The sequence below is a fragment of the Oncorhynchus nerka genome, linkage group LG6 (assembly GCF_034236695.1).
Source record: "Oncorhynchus nerka isolate Pitt River linkage group LG6, Oner_Uvic_2.0, whole genome shotgun sequence".
NCBI lineage: Eukaryota > Metazoa > Chordata > Actinopteri > Salmoniformes > Salmonidae > Oncorhynchus > Oncorhynchus nerka.
In genome coordinates this window covers 33,938,984-33,961,424 of record NC_088401.1, presented here as the reverse complement: position 1 = coordinate 33,961,424, position 22,441 = coordinate 33,938,984, and the positions used below count along the sequence as shown (strand labels likewise).

Genomic DNA, 22,441 nt, shown 5'->3' with positions numbered 1-22,441 from the left:
ATAGGTTGCGTGTGTGTGTGTGTGTGTGTGTGTGTGTGTGTGTGTGTGTGTGTGTGTGTGTGTGTGTGTGTGTGTGTGTGTGTGTGTGTGTGTGTGTGTGTGTGTGTGTGTGTGTGTGTTTATTGGCTGCCTTGTTATTCCACTGCATTCCACACTTAGAAAAAATGGTTCTAAAATGGTTCTTTGCAGAGGGATAGGTTTCTAACTGTTTTCATCTGAAGAACACTTTTTGGAAGACAAAAGTTATTTGTAAGGAAAATGGTTCTACCTAGAACCTTTAACATCCTAAGAATCATATTAGGAAGTAGGGTTCCTCGAAGATTCTTTGGAAGGCAAGACGGGTTCTACATAGAACCCTTCTGAATCTAAATACATTTTTTTATTGTAATTTTTTATTTATTTGAAATAGTGCCTGAGCATTAGTGTTTACCTCAGAGTTTGAGTAATCAAAGTAAAGTAAAAGATAGGCGTGGGAATGTTTTAAACTGTACCTATATGGGAACATTTGTCCATGTACAGTATCTGGTATTCCCTTAATCATTTCAAATAACAGTACTAACACAGTTCAAATCAAATCAAATGTATTTATATAGCCCTTCGTACATCAGCTGATATCTCAAAGTGCTGTACAGAAACCCAGCCTAAAACCCAAAACAGCAAGCAATGCAGGTGTAGAAGAACGGTGGCTAGGAAAAAATCCCTAGAAAGGCCAAAACCTAGTAAATAAACCTAGAGAGGAACCAGGCTATGAGGGGTGGCCAGTCCTCTTCTGGCTGATATAAGTTGATATCTTTGCCATGATTTCTGTCTTGATTTTAATTTTTAGTGTTGATTCAGGAGTTATATTAACTTAACACTCAGTGGTGTACAAGAACCCCAGTGTTGTCTGTTGGTATTAATAACCAGAGTCAAGTGTGATTGATTTACTCTACACAGAGTCAAAATGACACAATCAAAACCACACCCATCATTGTCATATTTCCCAGAATGCTCTATTGTAGGTTGATTTTCACAATTGCATCTATTAATATCTGTGTTTTTGCATGTACATTGATTGATGAATTAATCGTATGCTACTCAAATATAAATAACATCAATGTTTCTAACATAATCCAATCTGTTCCTTGGATTTATTGCACCCGTTACTGCAATGGTTGTTCCACTTTAGATGATTAAGGCAGTCTCTTGAATGAATCTTCCCCACCTTGGCAGTCGTTCTCAACGCACGATCCAGGTGATTAAAAGTTCCAATCGTTGAATATCCTCACACTGGCTGGATTCCAATATGCATCACACATCACTTTGCAAGCCAAGCATAATGTGACTTGCAGGCCTGATGTGGAATGTAAACCAGGAGTTTCCTAACAACACTGACCTAGGGTATAACTAAGCTCTCAAAGAAAGGCCTTATCATATACACCTATTCCTTCAAAGGTTTTTCTTCGTTTGGACTATTTTCTACATTGTAGAATAGTAGTGAAGATAAAGAAAAACCCTTGAATGAGTAGGTGTTCTAAAACTTTAGAACGGTAGTGTATGTCATGTATTGTCAGAGTTTCATTTGAAAGGCTAATAAGGTTGGTGGAAGCGTTCGTAGAGGATTCTAGGAGGAACCTTTCAAAGGTAAAAGAGTTCTCAGTAGAACCATTCATAGAGGGTTTAAGGAAGAACCTTTGGATTGTTTTTACACTGCTGCTACTCGCTGTTTATTATCTATGCTTAGTCACTTTACAAATACCGGTACCCCCTGTAATGTAGCCTTGTTATTGTTATGTCATTTTTTTGTCTTACTTTTAGATTTTTTTTCTTTTTTTTCTTTAGTTTATTAAATAAATCTTTTCTTAACTATTTCTTGAACTGCATTGTTGGTCAAGGGCTTGTAAGTAAGCATTTCACTGTAAGGTCTACTATATGTCACGTTCTGACCATAGTTCTTGTGTGTTTTCCTTGTTTTAGTGTTGGTCAGGACGTGAGCTGGGTGGGCATTCTATGTTGTGTGTCTGGTTTGTCTATTTCTATGTTTGGCCTGATATGGTTCTCAATCAGAGGTAGGTGTTAGTCATTGTCTCTGATTGGGAACCATATTTAGGTAGCCTGTTTTATGTTGGGATTTGTGGGTGGTTATTTCCGTGTCTGTGTTTGTTTCACCACACAGGACTGTTTTCGGTTTTCACATTTATTGTTTTGTATATTTGTCGTGTTTTCTCGGGTATTCGTCTTTATTAAAGATGTTTAACCCTAACCACGCTGCGTTTTGGTCCGCCTATCCTTCCCAGGAAGAAAGCCGTTACACTATACCTGTTGTATTCGGCGCATGTGAAAATAAAATTTGATTTGATTTGATTTAGATGATATAAGGGTTATTGGTAGAACCGTTACAGAGGGTTCTATGGGGAACCACCAACTGAAGAACCCTACCTCTTGTTCTAGGAGTGCACACACGTCCCTTAAAACAAAGTATGTGTCCCAAATGGCAAACTATTCCCTTTATAGTGCATTACTTTTGACCAGGGCCCATCACTAAAAAGGGAATAGGATGCTATTTGGGATGCATCCAAAGCCTACAACCATAGCGTGCCTGGAGAAAAACAGAGCCGCTGAACCCAATGCATGTGTTTATGGTGGAATCTGGAGCTGAGGGTGACGTGTGTGTGTGTGTGTGTGTGTGTGTGTGTGTGTGTGTGTGTGTGTGTGTGTGTGTGTGTGTGTGTGTGTGTGTGTGTGTGTGTGTGTGTGTGTGTGTGTGTGTGTGTGTGTGTGTGTGTGTGTGTGTGTGTGTGTGTGTGTCTGTGTGTCTGTTTCAGGGTTTTGACAGGGGGCCAGTTCTGGGCCAGTAAAGACATCACACTGCTGGGTTTCTACCCTGACTGTCTATGACAGCTGGGGTTACAGAGGGATCAGATCACAGATCCCCACCCTGTGTCCCAAATGGCACTCTATTGTATAGTGCACTACTTCTGACCAGGTAGGGAATAGGGTGCCGCTTGGGACCGATAAGACCGGTCTCTAGCGCTACAACCTCCTACCCTCTAGACACTTCTCTACATTTGGCTCCAGCAGCACTAACAACACTTCACGTCACAACAACACTTCTTGTGTGACTTCTGTTATTAGGTGATCCATTTCTAAGCGTTGAAGCAACACCATGTCAGGACACCACTTCGTTTGATCATGTGCTATGTGATTTGTCTGTAAACGTGCCTGACCTGTGTTGACCCCTATCCTCAGTGTGGCTGAGACACGTCTCAACTCAACTCTACACACTGAGTGTGCAAAGCATTCAGAACGCCTTCCTAATTTCCCCACAGAAAAGCACTCAACTCGTCGGGGCATGGACTCTACGAGGTGTTGAAAGCGTTCCACAGGGATGCTGGCTCATGTGTACTCCAATGCTTCACCACAGTTAGGTCTAGATAGCTGGATGTCCTTTGGGTGGTGGATCATTCTTGATACACACAGGAAACCCTGCAGCCCCTGCCCCAAACCGTTGTGCCCGGGCACCTACTACCATACCCCATTCAAAGGCCCTTAAATATCTTGTCTTGTCCATTCATCCTCTGAATGGCACACATACACAATCCATGTCTCAATTGTCTCAAGGCTTCACAAGGACTCTTTAACCCGTCTCCTCCCCTTCATCTACACTGACTGAAAGTGGATTTAACAAGTGACATCAATAAGGGATCATAGCTTTCACCTGGATGGTCTGTCATGGAATGAGCAGGTGTTCATAATGTTTTGTGCACTCAGTTGATGTGCGGTGTCCATAATAGGACTACTGCTCAGACTGGACAGCTTAGTACTGTTCCTGTCCCATCCCCTTCCTGGCTGCATGCAGGGCCATATGTGTCCAGCCTTAGACCCACACCATCCCACACTGTCTCTCGAGCTCACAGGAGGGTAACACAACTCCAATGGAGGAACGGAAGGTTGGAGCAGGGTAGAGCTGGAGGCGTGGAACGGCCAGCTAAATGGATACATGAGTTGGGAGGGGGAGGAGAGGAAGGAGGGAGGGAGGGAGGGAGGGAGGAAAAGAGGATGATAGAGGGATGAAGGGAGGGGTAAGACACTGAAATGGAGGTGTGTGAACAGGGATTTACAGAGGCAGAGTCCTGGAGCCTGCGGTGAGCTGATAGCCGTTCCTACTCCCCTCTTAATGCAGGGACTCTTTATCTACTGTGGGGTGGCTGCTAGCTGCTAACAGCATTTTCCAGCATACCAAATGGCAACCTATTCCCTATATGGTGCACTACTTTTGACCAGAAACCTATGGGCTCTGGTCAAAAGTATTGCACTATGTTGGGAACAGGGTTCCATTTGGGACACACCACTATTCATCTCTCATGACTGCAACACTGTTCTGGAAGCTCCATTCTTTACAGGATAGCTCTGAGGTAGTGGGATATACTATAGCTAGGGAGCAACATTCACCTTGTCCAGTAATAGTCTTTAAGAAATCAGGAAAAATATATATTCGCATGATGATAATGGTGATTTATTTTCTTCCATTATGATTACAGTCTAATGTCAGCATACATTGCTGGAATAGTTGGGTACGGTTTAAGCATGACTCCTTGATGTGATAATAGCCACTGAAGACGTTGTGGTTTCACCCTCAGTCTCGGTGGAAAATACTCCTCCTCCTCCCTTCCCCTCCTTTCTTCTCCTCCTCCTTCCTTCACCTCCCTCCACACCTCCCTAGTGCTGTTGGAACATTTACTAACACACTCGCCTCTTTTGTAACGTGTCTGACTTGCTCTGGTCCATTACACAAACAAACACACCCCACACCCACAGATACAGAAAGCAGGAAGCGTTGTCATAATTGTATTATTTTCATCTTAATATTCATACTGTCATCACTCCTATTTCACATGTATATTAATGGGTTACTATATCACTCCTATTTCACATGTATATCAATGGATTATTATTTCACTCCTATTTCACATGTATATCAATGGATTATTATTTCACTCCTATTTCACATGTATATCAATGGATTATTATTTCACTCCTATTTCACATGTATATCAATGGATTATTATTTCACTCCTATTTCACATGTATATCAATGGATTATTATTTCACTCCTATTTCACATGTATATTAATGGGTTACTATATCACTCCTATTTCACATGTATATTAATGGGTTACTATATCACTCCTATTTCACATGTATATCAATGGATTATTATTTCACTCCTATTTCACATGTATATTAATGGGTTACTATATCACTCCTATTTCACATGTATATCAATGGATTATTATTTCACTCCTATTTCACATGTACTGTATATCAATGGGTTATTATATCACTCCTATTTCACATGGATATCAATGGGTTACTATATCACTCCTATTTCACATGTACTGTATATCAATGGGTTATTATATCACTCCTATTTCACATGGATATCAATGGGTTACTATATCACTCCTATTTCACATGTACTGTATATCAATGGGTTATTATATCACTCCTATTTCACATGGATATCAATGGGTTACTATATCACTCCTATTTCACATGTACTGTATATCAATGGGTTATTATATCACTCCTATTTCACATGTACTGTATATCCATGGGTTATTATATCACTCCTATTTCACATGGATATCAATGGATTATTATTCCAGCACTTGGCAGTGCAGGTCCTTTTCCAAATCCATATTCTGGTCTGGTTCTCTCTCCAACACAAGCTGCATCCCAAATGGCACCCTATTCCCTATATAGTGCACTACGTTTGACCAGAGCCCTGGTCTAAAGTAGTGCACTATGTAGGGAATAGGGAGCCACTTGGGACATATTCCAGGACCGGGTGGTATTGCTGAGTGTTGGGTACTGGGAGTGGTGGTGGTTTTCTCCAGGTCTAGCAGACTTGCCACTGGTGCTGAGTGTTGTAAGTGGTTTTGTACCATTCTAACTGGCTGCCTGGAAGACTTGTGCTGAGGGCTGTTAGTGGTTTTGTACTGCGGTCTGTGCCAGATGAGAGTTTTCAAAGCTCAATTTGTTTGGCTGGCCTGGCAGTCGACAGACTGTGACGAGGTGAGATAAATAACCTTCTGTTTGACCCTTTACACTTCTCAGCATTCAGATATCAATCACACACACACACACACACACACACACACACACACACACACACACACACAGGTACAAACAAACAGAATCAAAAACACAAGCACACACACGCGAAAGAGAACATGTACACGCATTCATGCACCCACGCACACACACACACACACTAAATGCTTCTGTACACCAGCAATGATTTCTCTAACCTCATTACAAACTCTTCTAAACCCTGGAGCAATAAAGCAATGGCTGTATAATTAAGCAAAGAGGCCAGGGGGGGGTGCGGTATATGGCCAATATAACACAGCTAAGGGCTGTTCTTAAGCAAAACGCAATGTGGAGTGGATACAGACCTTAGCCGTGGTATATTGGTTATATACCACAAACCCCGAGGTGCCTTATTGCTATTATAAACTGGTTACCAAGGTCTGATATACCACAGCTTTCAAGCAATCATCATTCAGGGCTCGAGCCACCCAGTTTATAATATGCCATGTAGAATTGCAATGATAATTCACTGCTACCAAATAAAAGTCAAGCACATCTATATCAATGGGTTATTATATCACTCCTTCATATTCATCGCCAAACCCACTGGCTACAGGTTATCTACAAGTCTCTGCTAGGTAAAGCCCTGCCTTATCTCAGCTCATTGGTCACCATAGCAGCACCCACTCGTAGCACGCGCTCCAGCAGGTATATCTCACTGGTCACCTCCAAAGCCAATTCTTCCTTTGGTCGACTTTCCTTCCAGTTCTCTGCTGCCAATGACTGGAACGAACTACAAACATCTCTGAAGCTGGAGACTCATATCTCCCTGACTAGCTTTAAGCAGCAGCTGTCAGAGCAGCTCACAGATCACTGCACCTGTAAATAGCCCATCTGTAAACAGCCCATCTATCTACCTACCTCATCCCCATACTGTATTTATTTATTTATCTTGCTCCTTTGCACCCCAGTATCTCTACTTGCACATTCATCTTCTGCACATCTTCCATTCCAGTGTGTTATTGCTATATTATATTTACTTCGCCACCATGGCCTATTTATTGCCTATTAATCCCTTATTGCCTATTACTCCCTTATTGCCTATTACTCCCTTATTGCCTATTACTCCCTTATTGCCTATTACTCCCTTATTGCCTATTACTCCCTTATTGCCTATTACTCCCTTATTGCCTATTACTCCCGTATCTTACCTCATTTGCGCTCACTGGATATATTATTTTTTTCTACTGTATTATTGACTATGTTTTGTTTATTCCATGTGTAACTCTGTGTTGTTGTATGTGTCGAACTGCTTTGCTTTATCGTGGCCAGGTCACAGTTGCAAATGAGAACTTGTTCTCAACTAGCCTACCTGGTTAAATAAAGGTGAAATAACATTTAAAATAAATAAATAAACATGCGCGCACGCATGCACTGACACACACCATTTCACTTTTGCTGGCATTCATTCGATCTCCCTCAATCACGACAACATTAACTCAGGAAGAGGTTGTTCACTTACCACCAGTTGCCACGGTGAGATCACGCAGAAAATGTCCATAAAAGGGGAAATCGAAGGATAGATTGACTCTCTGCATGAAGGGGGGAAAAAACACAAGACCCGGGTCAGAAAGAGAGCTCCAAAAAGACATTAGGATAAAACTTCAGTCTCAGACAGAGAAAGAACATTCTTCTGCTCAACCTTTCTCAGTTCTTAGGGTAGCTGACTATTCATTTTACCACAAGCCACATTATGATTTGTTTTTAAGCAAATATACATCTCCCAGGATAAAATACAATGCTGTGGTTATGAAAACAAAACATTTCTGAGTTCATACATGTTTTTATTTTTTTTACACACCCTTCCTAGAGCTTGAACATAAAATAACATGCATTTTTCAATGAGCTCACAGAGTGAAACGCAATGTGCACACTCATTTATGTGCAAAACAAGATTAGTACCAAAATGTTCCCGACGAATTACTGAAAAATTAGTTCGATAACAAGTTTTAAAAAACTTAATGAGCTGACGACAGTATATTTCTATTATATTAATATATTTCTATTGATTCACTACTTTTGTCCAGGGCCCATAGGACTGTATATAGGGAATAGGGTGGAGAACTCCATGGTAAACATGGCAACATAATCCAGGATTAGGCCAGGGGGACTAATGTTGCGGCCAACCACAGTCAATTACCATGACTAAACACAGTCGTTCAACAGCTTAGCTCCTACGCTTTATTTGAATGAATTTTCTTGTTTTACGATTCCATTGGCTGATTATGTTCTGTGGGTATTCCCACACACTGGGGCTGGCACAACGCGGTGCCAGAAATCAACACTGCTAACAGTGAGACTTCCTTCTCCTCCTTCTAAAACACGTTGTCGAACACGGAAGTCACATTTCTGGCCCACTAGTCTCCTTATTGTAATCTCTGGGGGTGGGGCCCCAAACGGCATCCTATCCTATATAGTGCGCTACTCTGGTCAAAGAGCACTACATAGGAAATAGCGTGCAAAGGGATGCATCCTCTGCGTATCCCCTGCTCAGCGAATGTCCTTGTCAGTTTGGCTGAATGAGGTTTGGTACAGCCGGCTGGGCTGGCTGGCACTACTATCCCCAGGTCAAATGGCTTGTGTCTGATGTGATGTCGCGCTCAGTGTGGTCTGTTTCTCTCCCTCTCCTCTTCTCTCCTGCTTCAATGACCATTCCCTCTGGGTATTCATGTCCAGCATCCAACATATTGATTCTCTGGACACAGTCTAAGCGTACGTCGCAAATGACGCCCTTTTCCCTATGTAGTGCATTACTTTTGACCAGGGCCCAGAGGTCAAAAGTAGTGCACTATGTAGGGAATAGGGTGCCATTTGGGACATACGCTGAGAAAACTTCCGAATACCACTTGCTCGGTTCATTCACTATGGAAGAATAAGGAAAGCTGCACTCTCCATAACACTCTCAAATTAAAAGGGAAGCCTTGCCCCAGTTTGTATGGCTTAATCCATCATCCAGTGACTGAAGGGGAGAATACACAATGCACCACTCCATTTTGTGTCTTTACTCATTGTGGACGGGACATTGTTTCATTGTTTACCCTACCCCCATCCTCCCTCCTTCCCTCCTCTCTCCTTCATGCCACCCTGTTCTCGGTATCCTGACTGTACAAGGACCTGATACAAAGCCCAAAGCAGAGGGAGTGAATTTTTCCCTAGTTGCAGATCTAGGATCAGCTTCCCCTTCCCCAATCCTAACCTTAACCATTAGTTGGCTCAAGATCACTGACCCAAGATCATTGTCTACAGAAACTTCAACCTACTGCTGCAGAGTCTGTCCAGTTGAAAGTCATTATGAGTCTATTTCATATCAAGTCATTCCAGGTATCTCCATTTTTCCACATAATCAGAATCTGAGAGGAAGGTTGTCTTACCGCAGCTTGCCTGTGAGTGTTGGACAAAATGCCATGGATCTTCACCTTCTCCTTGTCCATCTGGTCAACGTTTACCCACAAGTCCTTGCTCATGGGGTCCGTGGGGCCGTAGGTCTTTGATGTGTAGTAGTTGTGATCTGTGTCCTCCTATTGGACACAAAACAAAAACACTGTTTAGTTCCACTTTATTTGGAGTGTCCCGTTACAGACAGCCTATAGATGTTCCTATATTGGAAGGAAATAAAAGCATTGATTCAATAAGTGACCATTTTGTTGATATGAATATACTAAGGCAAGAGCTGTGGTTCGTAGCTTGAGATTTATGAAAGGCCATCAAAACGTTGTTAGGCAGAGGGAGTGAAGTATTGAATGAGAGTGGATGTAACCCTGTGCTCCGAATGATTTACTAAAATAGAGCCTCTGCTCCTTCATGTACATTGAGTCAGCTTTACGTGGGACGTTTTCTAGCCAGACAGAAACATCTCTCTGTCTCTCAAGATAAATAATCCCTTGGCTTCAAAATGAACTGCAAAAGCATGGAAGACTAGTCTGAAATGATAACAGTTACAGTTAAATATATGACTACCATTCATGGTAATTGAGTTAAACCTGTAGAACTGTTTTGATATCCATTGTATAATATACTTGTAAAAATGTTGATGACAGGTGTTATGAAAACAGTGTACGTGTGTGTTGACATATGATTTGAGTACACACACAAAGACAACAAGTGTAGACCTCACCGTGAAATGCTTACTTACAAGCCCTTAACCAACAGTGCAGTTCAAGAAGAGTTTATGTACCAAATAAATTAATGTAAACAATAAATGTTCAGCAGTTTTATGGATTGGGGGTTAAGGAGCTGTTAAGGAGCCTTTTGGTCCTAGACTTGGAGCGCCGGTACCACTTGCCGTGCGGTAGCATAGAGAGCGTTGGCGTATCCAAGATGGCGTAGCAGTAGGACGTCTGTTTGTCTCGTCTCATGTGTATATATTTTTCTTCATATATATGTAACGGATGTGAAATGGCTAGCTTAGTTAGCGGTGGTACGCGCTAAATAACATTTCAATCGGTGACGTCACTTGCTCTGAGACCTTGAAGTAGTAGTTCCCCTTGCTCTGCAAGGGCCGCGGCTTTTGTGGAGTGATGGGTAACGATGCTTCGACTGTTGATGTGTGCAGAGGGTCCCTGGTTCGTGCCCGGGTATGAGTGAGGGGATGGTCTAAAGTTGTACTGTTACATTGATGCTGTTGACCCGGATCACTGGTTGCTGTGGAAAAAGAGGAGGTCAAAAGGGGGGTGAGTGTAACTGATGTGAAACGGCTAGCTTAGTTAGTGGTGGTACGCGTTAAATAGCGTTTCAATCGGTGACGTCACTTGCTCTGAGACCTTGAAGTAGCAGTTCCCCTTGCAGGGGGAGACACTCTAGACCCAAACGGTTACAGACATATATCCATCCTGCCCTGCCTTTCTAAAGTCTTCGAAAGCCAAGTTAACAAACAGATCACCGAACATTTCGAGTCCCACCGTACCTTCTCCACGATGCAATCTGGTTTCCGAGCTAGTCAGGGGTGCACCTCAGCGACGCTCAAAGTTGTTGTTTTTGTCGCACTGCTTTGCTATACCTTGGCCAAGTCGCAGTTGTAAATGAGAACTTGTTCTCAACTGGCCTACCTGATTAAATAAAGGTGAAATAAAAATAAAATACATTTAAAAAAACAGCCTATGACTTGGGTGACTGGAGTCTCTGACAATTTTATGGGCTTTCCTCTGACACGCCTATTATTTGATCCTGGATGGCAGGAAGCTTGGCCCCAGTGATGTACTGGGCCGTTCGCACTATCCTCTGTATCGCCTACGGTCAAATGCCGAGCAGTTGGCATGCCAGGCGGTGATGCAACCTGTCAGGATGCTCTCGATGGTGTAGCTGTAGAACTTTTTTTGAGGATCTGGGGACCCAATCCAAATCTTTTCAGTCTCCTGAGGGGGAAAAGGTTTTGTTGTGCCCTCTTTTTGTCCTCTTTCTTTTCTTGACACAAATTAAGTTATTTTTGGTCATAAGTGATGGTAGCAGCAACATTATGTACAAAATAGGTTTAAAAATAAGTTACAACCAACACAAAAAAAACTAACAAATAGCACAGTTGGTTAGGAGCATGTAAAACATCAGCCATCAGGCACCATCTTATCAGTACTGTAGGCTTATGCATGCTTCTTCATTCTTCTTCATGTGTTCCATTTGGGCCCAGTCAGCATCTGAAGTGGTCATAATGGCTGCTAATCAAATTAAGAAAGCCAGAAAGCATGACATCCTGCGCTCGTAAAAGCCTGGCTTATAGGCTAATGGAGTGCAAAAGGCCCCGGTCATGTTTTTTAGCAGACACATTCATGAGGGCTTTTACGAGCAATGTGGACGCCACACGACTCCTTTTACTGTTTCCTGTATGGAGTAAGCCGAACGCCCTGAGCTGCACCCCTATCTCTGCCTGCGTCCCAAATGGCACCTATTATCTAAATAGGGCAATACATTTGACGAGGGCCCATAGGGCTCTGGTTAAAAGTAGTGCATTATATATGGGACTGGGTGCCATTTGGGACAACAACTAACAGCTGGTAGAATGTTTTTTTAATGGGACATCTTCTCTCTGATCTGGGCATCTTGTAACGCATTAATACAAATAGGAGTGTTAAACCTGATTCAAGACATGTATAATATGGTACATCTGAAGAAAATGTATGAAAAATGAAGTATGAGACTCAAAATTGAGCTCAGGTGCATCCTGTTTCCATTGGTCATCCAGTTTCTACAACTTTATTAGAATCCACCCGTGGTAACTTCAATTGATTGGACATGATATGGAAAGGCACATACCTGTCTATATAAGGACCCACAGTTGAAAGTGCATGGCGCTGGGGAACAAGGCTGATGTTTTACGTATTTCTAACAAAATTTTTTTTTTTTTTGCATTGTTTGTAACTTATTTCGTACATAATGTTGCTGCTGCCGTTTCTTATGACCGAAAATAACTTCTGGACATCAGAACTGTGATTACTCACCACGAACTGGCAGAATCCTTTTTTCCCTTTAGCAAGTCTGATGAGCCCGACGTGAATGATATACCGCTTTCCCGGGAACAGGCCCAGATCCCCGTCATTTGCGTGAAGAGAAGGCAGAGAATAAGGGGCCAAAGGGCAGGCTGCCTTCTGAGAATTCATAGGCGATCGAATGAACCCCCACTTCCTTCCATTCTGCTAGCAAACGTGCAATCTTTGGAAAATAAACTCGATGACCTACGCGGAAGATTAAACTACCAACGGGACATTCAAAACTGGAATATCTTATGCTTCATGGAGTCGTGGCTGAACGACGACATTATCAACATACAGCTGGCTGGCTATACTCTGTATCGGCAGGATAGAACAGATATGTCTAGTAAGACAAGGGGCGCCGGACTATGTATTTTTGTAAATAACAGCTGGTGCACGATATCTAAGGAAGTCTCGAGGTTTTGCTCATCTGAGGGAGAGTATCTCATGATAAGCTGTAGATGACACGATCTACCTAGGGAGTTTTCATCTGTATTTTTCATAGCTGTCTACAGTGGGGAGAACAAGTATTTGATACCCCTCCGATTTTGCAGGTTTTCCTACTTACAAAGCATGTAGAGGTCTGTCATTTTTATCATAGGTACACTTCAACTGTGAGAGACGGAATCTAAAACAAAAAATCCAGAAAATCACATTGTATGATTTTTAAGTAATTCATTTGTATTTTATTGCATAACATAAGTATTTGATACATCAGAAAAGCAGAACTTAATATTTGGTACAGAAACCTTTGTTTGCAATTACAGAGATCATACGTTTCCTGTAGTTCTTGACCAGGTTTGCACACACTGCGGCAGGGATTTTGGCCAACTCCTCCATACAGACCTCCTCCAGATCCTTCAGGTTTCGGGGCTGTCGCTGGGCAATATGGACTTTCAGCTCCCTCCAAAGATTTTCTATTGGGTTCAATGTATCAAATACTTGTTCTCCCCACTGTATATACCACCACAGACTGATGCTGGCACCAAGACTGATTGAAGTAGCTGTATTCCACCATAAGCAAACAGGAAAACGCTCACCCATAGGTGGAGCTCGTAGTGCCCGGAGACTTTAATGCAGGGAAACCTAAATCCATATTACCACATTTCTATCAGCATGTTAAATGTGCAACCAGAGGGGGAAAAACTCTGGACCACCTTTACTCCGCACACAGAGACGCATACAAATTTGACAAATTTCTCCATTTGACAAATCTGACCATAAATCTAACCTCCTGATTCCTGCTTACAAGCTAAAATTAAAGCAGGAAGCACCAGTAACTCGATCAATAAAAACGTGGTCAGATGCAGCAGATGTTAAGCTACAGGACTGTTTTGCTAGCGTAGACTGGAATCTGTTCCGGGATTCCTATGATTGCATTGAGGTGTACACCACAGCAGTCATTGGCTTCATCAATAAGTCTATCGATGACGCCGTCCCCACAGTGACCGCACGTACATACCCCAACCAGAAGCCATGGATTACAGGCAACATCCACACTGAGCTAAAGGCTAGAGCTGCCGCCTTCAAGGAGCGGAACTCTAACCCGGAAGCTTATAAGAAATCCCGGTATGCCCTCCAATGAACCATCAAACAGGCAAAGCATCAATACAGGACTAAGATTGAATCGTACTACCCTGTCTCTGATGCTCGTCGGATGTGGCAGGGCTTGCAAACCATTACAGACTACAAAGGGAAGCACAGCCGAGAGCTGCGCAGTGACGTGAGCCTACCAGACGAGCTAAACTACTTCTATGCTCGCTTTGAGGTAAATAACACTGAAACATGCATGAGACAACCACCTGTTCCTGAAGACTCACATCACGCTCCCCGCAGTCAATGTAAGACCTTTAAACAGGTCAACATTCACAAGGCCGCAGGAGCAGATGGATTACCAGGATGTGTACTGCGTGCATGCGCTGACCAACTTGCAAGTGTCTTCACTGACATTTTCAACCTCTCCCTGTCCGAGTCTAATACCAACATGTTTCAAGCAGACCACCATAGTCCCTGTGCCCAAGAACATTAAGGTAACCTGCCTAAATGACTACTACGTCTGTAGCCATGAAGTGCTTTGAAAGGCTGGTCATGGCTCACATCAACCGCAAGGCACTACAGAGGATAGTGCGTACGGCCCAGTACATCGCTGGGGCCAAGCTTCCTGCCACCCAGGACCTCTATACCAGGCGGTGTCAGGGGAAGGCCTGAAAAATTGTCAAAGACTTCAGCCACCCTAGTCATGGACTATTTTCTCTGCTACCGCACGGCAAGTCTAGGTCCAAGAAGCTTCTAAACAGCTTCTACACCCAAGCCATAAGACTCCTAAACATCTAATCAAACGGCCACCCAGACCATTTGCGTTGCCCCCCTTCTCTTTTACATAGCTGCTACTCTCTGTTGTTGTTATCTATGAATAGTCACTTTAATAACTCTATCTACATGTACATATTACCTCAACTAACCGGTGCCCCCATACATTGACTCTATACCGGGACCTCCCTGTATATTATTGCTGCTCTTTAATTATTTGTTACTTTTATTTCTTATTCTTATTCATATTTATTTGAAACTGCATTGTTGGTTAGGGGCTCGTAAGCAAGCATTTCACTGCAAGGTCTACACCTGTTTTATTCGGCGCATGTCACTAATACAATTTTATTTCACGTTAGAGCAAAAAACTAGCCTTGAGGTCGAAGGAATTGACCGTAGAGCTCGGAGACATTGTGTCGGGGCACAGATCTTGGGAAGGGTACCAAAACATTTCTGCAACATTGAAGGTCCCCAAGAACACTGTGGCCTCCATCATTTTTAACTGGAAGAGGTTTGGAACCACCAAGACTCTTCCTGGAGCTGGCCGCCCGGCTAAACAGAGAAATCGGAGGTGAAGGGCCTTGGTCAGGGAGGTGACCAAGAACCCAATGGTTACTCTGACAGAGCTACTGAATTCCTATTTGGAGATGGGAGAACCTTCCAGAAGGTCAACCATCTCTGCAGCACACCGCCAATCAGGCCTTTATGGTAGAGTGGCCAGACAGAAGCCACTCCTCAGTAAAAGGCACGACAACCCACTTGGAGTTTGCCAAGATTCTCTGGTCTGATGAAACCAAGATTGAACTCATTGGCCTGAATGCCAAACGTCACGTCTGGATAAAACCTGGCATCATCCCTACGGTGAAGCATGGTGGTGGCAGCATTATGCTGTGGGGATGTTTTTCAGCAACAGGGACTGAGAGGCTAGTAAGGGTTGAGGGAAAGATGAATGGAGCAAAGTACAGAGAGATCCTTGTTGAAAACCTGCTCCAGAGCACTCAGGACCTCAGACTGGGGGAAGGTTCATCTTCCAACATACCCAAGAAGAATCAAGGTTGTTGTCACATTCGTTATAGCGATGAGACCAAGGCGCAGCGTGATGTGAATACATCTTCTATTTTAATGAAACAAAGAACACTTCAACAAACTTACAAAAACAACAAAACGAACGTGAAGCTATATAGAATAAGTGGAGACACAGGCAACTAATACATAGACATACAAAAGCCCTAGACAGGACAAAAACACAACAAACCACCCCTTGTCACACCCTGATGTAACCAAAATAATAAAGAAAACAAAGATAACTAAGGTCAGGGCGTGACAGCTGTAATCGCTGCCAAAGGTGCTTCAACAAAGTACTGAGTAAGGGACTGAATACTTACAGTATGTAAATTTTTTTTTTTTTTTTAAATGTTCACAGAATTTTCAACATTTTGCTTTGCCATTTTGGGGTATTGTGTGTAGCTTTTCTTCTACTGTATGTTTGTTTATGGTGTGTCGTCTGATGAGGAAGAATCGGACCAAAGCGCAGCGTGGTAAATGTTCATGGTTTTATTAAACTGAACACTAGAACAAAATAACAAAGTGAATAAACGAAACCGAAACAGTCCTGTCAGTTGCAGTATACTAAACAGAAAACAACTTTTGGAAAAAGCTACCTAAGTATGGTTCCCAATCAGAGACAACGATAGTCAGCTGTCCCTGATTGAGAACCATACCTGGCCAAAACAAAGAAATACAAAACATAGAAAAAAGTACATAGAATGCCCACCCCAAATCACACCCAGACCAAACCAAAATAGAGACATAAAAAGCTCTCTAAGGTCAGGGCGTGACAGTTTATTCCATCTGTAACTCTGTGTTGTTGTATGTGTCGAACTGCTTTGCTTTATCTTGGCCAGGTCGCAGTTGTAAATGAGAACTTGTTCCCAACTAGCCTACCTGGCTTAGAACCACCCATCCCGGATCCGGTATATTTGTCATCAGCAACGCTGAATAGCATAGCGCAACAGTCAAATAATATTACTAGAAAATATTCATATTCATGAAATCACAAGTGAAATATAACGAAACACAGCTTAGCCTTTTGTTAATCACCCTGTCGTCTCAGATTTTGAAATTATGCTTTACAGCGAAAGCAATACAAGCGTTTGTGTAAATTTATCGATAGCATAACAAAACAATAAGCACACCTAGCATCAGATAACTTGGACACGAAAATCAGAAAAGCAATCAAATTAATCGTTTACCTTTGATGATCTTCGGATGTTTTCACTCACGAGACTCCCAGTTAGACAACAAATGTTCCTTTTGTTCCATAAAGATATTTTTTATATCCAAATACCTCCGGTAGTTTGGTGCGTTATGCCCAGGAATCCACCGGAAAGAGAGGTCACGACAACCCAGACACAAATTCCAAATTATATCCATAATGTACACAGAAACATGTCAAATGTTTTTTATAATCATTCCTCAAGGTGTTTTTCAAATATCTATTCGATAATATATCAACTGGGACAGTTGGCTTTTCACTAGGACTGGGAGTAACAATGGCCGCCTCTCTCTTTTGCGCACAAATCACTCTGAGAGCCCCCACCTGTCCACTTACGCAATGTGGTCGTTCACACTCATTTTTCAAAATAAAAGCCTGAAACTATGTCTAAAGGCTGTTGACCTTAGGGAAGCCATAGAAAAGAGAATATGGTTGATATCCCTTTCAATGGGCAATAGGGATGCATAGAAACACAGGGGTTTCGCCTGCAAAATCAGTTCTGTTATACTCACAGACAATGTTTTTACAGTTTTGGAAACTTTAGAGTGTTTTCTATCCTAAGGTGTCAATTATATGCATATTCTAGCATCTGGTCCTGAGAAATAGGCTGTTTACTTTGGGAACGTTATTTTTCCAAACATAAAATTAGTGCCCCCTAGCTTCAAGAGGTTTTAAATAAAGGTGAAATAAATAAAGAATTGATGAGGGGGAAAAAACTATTTAATTAATTTTAGGATAAGGTGGAATATAACAAAATGTGGAAAAAGTGAAGTTTTTTATTTTTAATTTTTATTTCACCTTTATTTAACCAGGTAAGCAAGTTGAGAACAAGTTCTCATTTACAATTGCGACCTGGCCAAGATAAAGCAAAGCAGTTCGACACATACAACGACACAGAGTTACACATGGAGTAAAACAAACATACAGTCAATAATACAGTAAAAAAAAACAAGTCTATATACAATGTGAGCAAATTAGGTGAGAAGGGAGGTAAAGGCAAAAAAGGCCATGGTGGCAAAGTAAATACAATATAGCAAGTAAAACACTGGAATGGTAGTTTTGCAATGGAAGAATGTGCAAAGTAGAAATAAAAATAATGGGGTGCAAAGGAGCAAAATAAATAAATAAATTAAATACAGTTGGGAAAGAGGTAGTTGTTTGGGCTAAATTATAGGTGGGCTATGTACAGGTGCAGTAATCTGTAAGATGCTCTGACAGTTGGTGCTTAAAGCTAGTGAGGGAGATAAGTGTTTCCAATTTAAGAGATTTTTGTAGTTCGTTCCAGTCATTGGCAGCAGAGAACTGGAAGGAGAGGCGGCCAAAGAAAGAATTGGTTTTGGGGGTGACTAGAGAGATATACCTGCTGGAGCGTGTGCTACAGGTGGGAGATGCTATGGTGACCAGCGAGCTGAGTTAAGGGGGACTTTACCTAGCAGGGTCTTGTAGATGACATGGAGCCAGTGGGTTTGGCGACGAGTATGAAGCGAGGGCCAGCCAACGAGAGCGTACAGGTCGCAATGGTGGGTAGTATATGGGGCTTTGGTGACAAAACGGATTGCACTGTGATAGACTGCATCCAATTTGTTGAGTAGGGTATTGGAGGCTATTTTGTAAATGACATCGCCAAAGTCGAGGATTGGTAGGATGGTCAATTTTACAAGGGTATGTTTGGCAGCATGAGTGAAGGATGCTTTGTTGCGAAATAGGAAGCCAATTCTAGATTTAACTTTGGATTGGAGATGTTTGATATGGGTCTGGAAGGAGAGTTTACAGTCTAACCAGACACCTAAGTATTTGTAGTTGTCCACGTATTCTAAGTCAGAGCCGTCCAGAGTAGTGATGTTGGACAGGCGGGTAGGTGCAGGTAGCGATCGGTTGAAGAGCATGCATTTAGTTTTACTTGTATTTAAGAGCAATTGGAGGCCACGGAAGGAGAGTTGTATGGCATTGAAGCTTGCCTGGAGGGTTGTTAACACAGTGTCCAAAGAAGGGCCGGAAGTATACAGAATGGTGTCGTCTGCGTAGAGGTGGATCAGAGACTCACCAGCAGCAAGAGCGACCTCATTGATGTATACAGAGAAGAGAGTCGGTCCAATAATTGAACCCTGTGGCACCCCCATAGAGACTGCCAGAGGTCCGGACAGCAGACCCTCCGATTTGACACACTGAACTCTATCAGAGAAGTAGTTGGGGAACCAGGCGAGGCAATCATTTGAGAAACCAAGGCTGTCGAGTCTGCCGATGAGGATGTGGTGGTTGACAGAGTCGAAAGCCTTGGCCAGATCAATGAATACGGCTGCACAGTAATGTTTCTTATCGATGGCGGTTAAGATATCATTTAGGACCTTGAGCGTGGCTGAGGTGCACCCATGACCAGCTCTGAAACCAGATTGCATAGCAGAGAAGGTATGGTGAGATTCGAAATGGTCGGTAATCTGTTTGTTGACTTGGCTTTCAAGACCTTAGAAAGGCATGGTAGGATAGATATAGGTCTGTAGCAGTTTGGGTCAAGAGTGTCCCCCCTTTGAAGAGGGGATGACCGCAGCTGCTTTCCAATCTTTGGGAATCTCAGATGACACGAAAGAGAGGTTGAACAGGCTAGTAATAGGGGTGGCCACAATTTCGGCAGATAATTTTAGAAAGAAAGGGTCCAGATTGTCTAGCCCGGCTGATTTGTAGGGGTCCAGATTTTTCAGCTCTTTCAGAACTTCAGCTGAATGGATTTGGGAGAAGGAGAAATGGGGAAGGCTTTGGCGAGTTGCTGTTGGGGGTGCAGTGCTGTTGACCGGGGTAGGAGTTGCCAGGTGGAAAGCATGGCCAGCCGTAGAAAAATGCTTATTGAAATTCTCAATTATGGTGGATTTATCAGTGGTGACAGTGTTTCCTATCTTCAGTGCAGTGGGCAGCTGGGAGGAGGTGTTCTTATTCTCCATGGACTTTACAGTGTCCCAGAACTTTTTAGAGTTAGTGTTGCAGGAAGCAAATTTCTGCTTGAAAAGCTAGCCTTGGCTTTTCTAACTGCCTGTGTATAACGGTTTCTAGCTTCCCTGAACAGCTGCATATCACGGGGGCTGTTCGATGCTAATGCAGAACGCCATAGGATGTTTTTGTGTTGGTTAAGGGCAGTCAGGTCTGGGGAGAACCAAGGGCTATATCTGTTCCTGGTTCTAATTTTCTTGAATGGGGCATGTTTATTTAAGATTGTTAGGAAGGCATTTAAAAAAAATATCCAGGCATCCTCTACTGACGGGATGAGATCAATATCCTTCCAGGACACCCCGGCCAGGTCGATTAGAAAGGCCTGCTCGCTGAAGTGTTTCAGGGAGCGTTTTACAGTGATGAGTGGAGGTCGTTTGACCGCTGACCCATTACGGATGCAGGCAATGAGGCAGTGATCGCTGAGATCTTGGTTGAAGACAGCAGAGGTGTATTTAGAGGGGAAGTTGGTTAGGATGATATCTATGAGGGTGCCCGTGTTTAAGGCTTTGGGGGGGTACCTGGTAGGTTCATTGATAATTTGTGTGAGATTGAGGGCATCAAGTTTAGATTGTAGGATGGCTGGGGTGTTAAGCATGTTCCAGTTTAGGTCGCCTAGCAGCACGAGCTCTGAAGATAGATGGGGGCAATCAGTTCACATATGGTGTCCAGAGCACAGCTGGGGGCAGAGGGTGGTCTATAGCAGGCGGCAACGGTGAGAGACTTGTTTTTAGAGAGGTGGATTTTTAAAAGTAGAAGTTCAAATTGTTTGGGTACAGACCTGGATAGTAGGACAGAACTCTGCAGGCTATCTTTGCAGTAGATTGCAACACCGCCCCTTTGGCAGTTCTATCTTGTCTGAAAATGTTGTAGTTTGGAATTAAAATTTCTGAATTTTTGGTGGTCTTCCTAAGCCAGGATTCAGACACAGCTAGAACATCCGGGTTGGCAGAGTGTGCTAAAGCAGTGAAAAGAACAAACTTAGGGAGGAGGCTTCTAATGTTAACATGCATGAAACCAAGGCTATTACGGTTACAGAAGTCATCAAAAGAGAGCGCCTGGGGAATAGGAGTGGAGCTAGGCACTGCAGGGCCTGGATTCACCTCTACATCGCCAGAGGAACATAGGAGGAGAAGAATAAGGGTACGGCTAAAAGCAATAAGAATTGGTCGTCTAGAACGTCTGGAACAGAGAGTAAAAGGAGGTTTCTGGGGGCGATAAAATAGCATCAAGGTATAATGTACAGACAAAGGTATGGTAGGATGTGAATACAGTGGAGGTAAACCTAGGTATTGAGTGATGAAGAGAGAGATATTGTCTCTAGAAACATCATTGAAACCAGGAGATGTCATTGCATGTGTGGGTGGTGGAACTAATAAGTTGGATAAGGTATAGTGAGCAGGACTAGAGGCTCTACAGTGAAATAAGCCAATAAACACTAACCAGAACAGCAATGGACAAGACATATTGACATTAAGGAGAGGCATCCTTAGTCGAGTGATCAAAAGGGTCCAGGGAGTGGAGAGGTTGGTTTGGGGGTCACGGCGATTTAGACAGCTAGCCAGGACATCGGTAGCAAGCTAGCATAGGATGGAGGTCTGTTGTTAGCCACCTCTTGCGTTCCGTCAGTAGATTAGTGGAGTTCCGTGTTGTAGAGGGGATTAGTCCAAATCACACAACAACAAAAAAATAAAAACAATAGATATAGTTATAGAGGCCCAAGAAGAAACATAATAATAATAAAAATAAATAAATTGTCCAATTGTCTATTCTGAGAGCAGCCGGTAAGACAGCTAACGGTTAGCAGGCCGCAGATGGGCGTTCAGGTAACGTCGCGACGGAGGAGCCAGCCGGATCTCCTTCGGGTAGATAACGCCGCAGTCCAGTTGTGAAGGCCCGGTGGGGCTCCGCGTAGGCAGTAAAACGGGTCCGGATAGGTGACTGCAGCCCAGGAGTGATTGACGGAGCTCAGGAGTGATTGACGGAGCTGGCTAGCTCCGGAGTAATTGATGTTTGCTCCGGAATCGATTTAAAGCAGATAGACACACGGATAGCAGCCAGCTAGCTGTGAGATCCGGGAGTGAATGTCCAGAGAGCAGTTGAAATCCAGGGACATGGAGAGAAAAATCGGTCCGGTATGTTCCGTTCCGAGCCGCGCTGCGCTGTACAAAACTGGCGATAGATTTTCGAGTTAAAGGATAGCTGATGACCACAAACCGTGGTTAGCTGAATACTAACGAGTTGCCAGTAAAGAAGCTAACTAGCTTCTGATTAGCTTCTGGCTAGC

At 43.0% G+C, this 22,441-nt stretch overlaps 1 protein-coding gene across 2 annotated transcripts in view; it reads right to left on the bottom strand.

Annotated features, from left to right (window-relative positions):
• Positions 1-22,441, bottom strand: part of plxdc2b (plexin domain containing 2b) — a 182,303-nt gene that overhangs the window by 51,960 nt on the left and 107,902 nt on the right. For both annotated transcript variants that reach the window (XM_065019536.1, XM_029661497.2), the window contains exons 3-4: positions 9,507-9,653; positions 7,598-7,667 (exon numbers count right to left, since the gene is read on the bottom strand). In XM_065019536.1, coding sequence (XP_064875608.1) covers positions 7,598-7,667; positions 9,507-9,653 — 217 coding nt within the window. The remainder of the gene's footprint in view (positions 1-7,597; positions 7,668-9,506; positions 9,654-22,441) is intronic.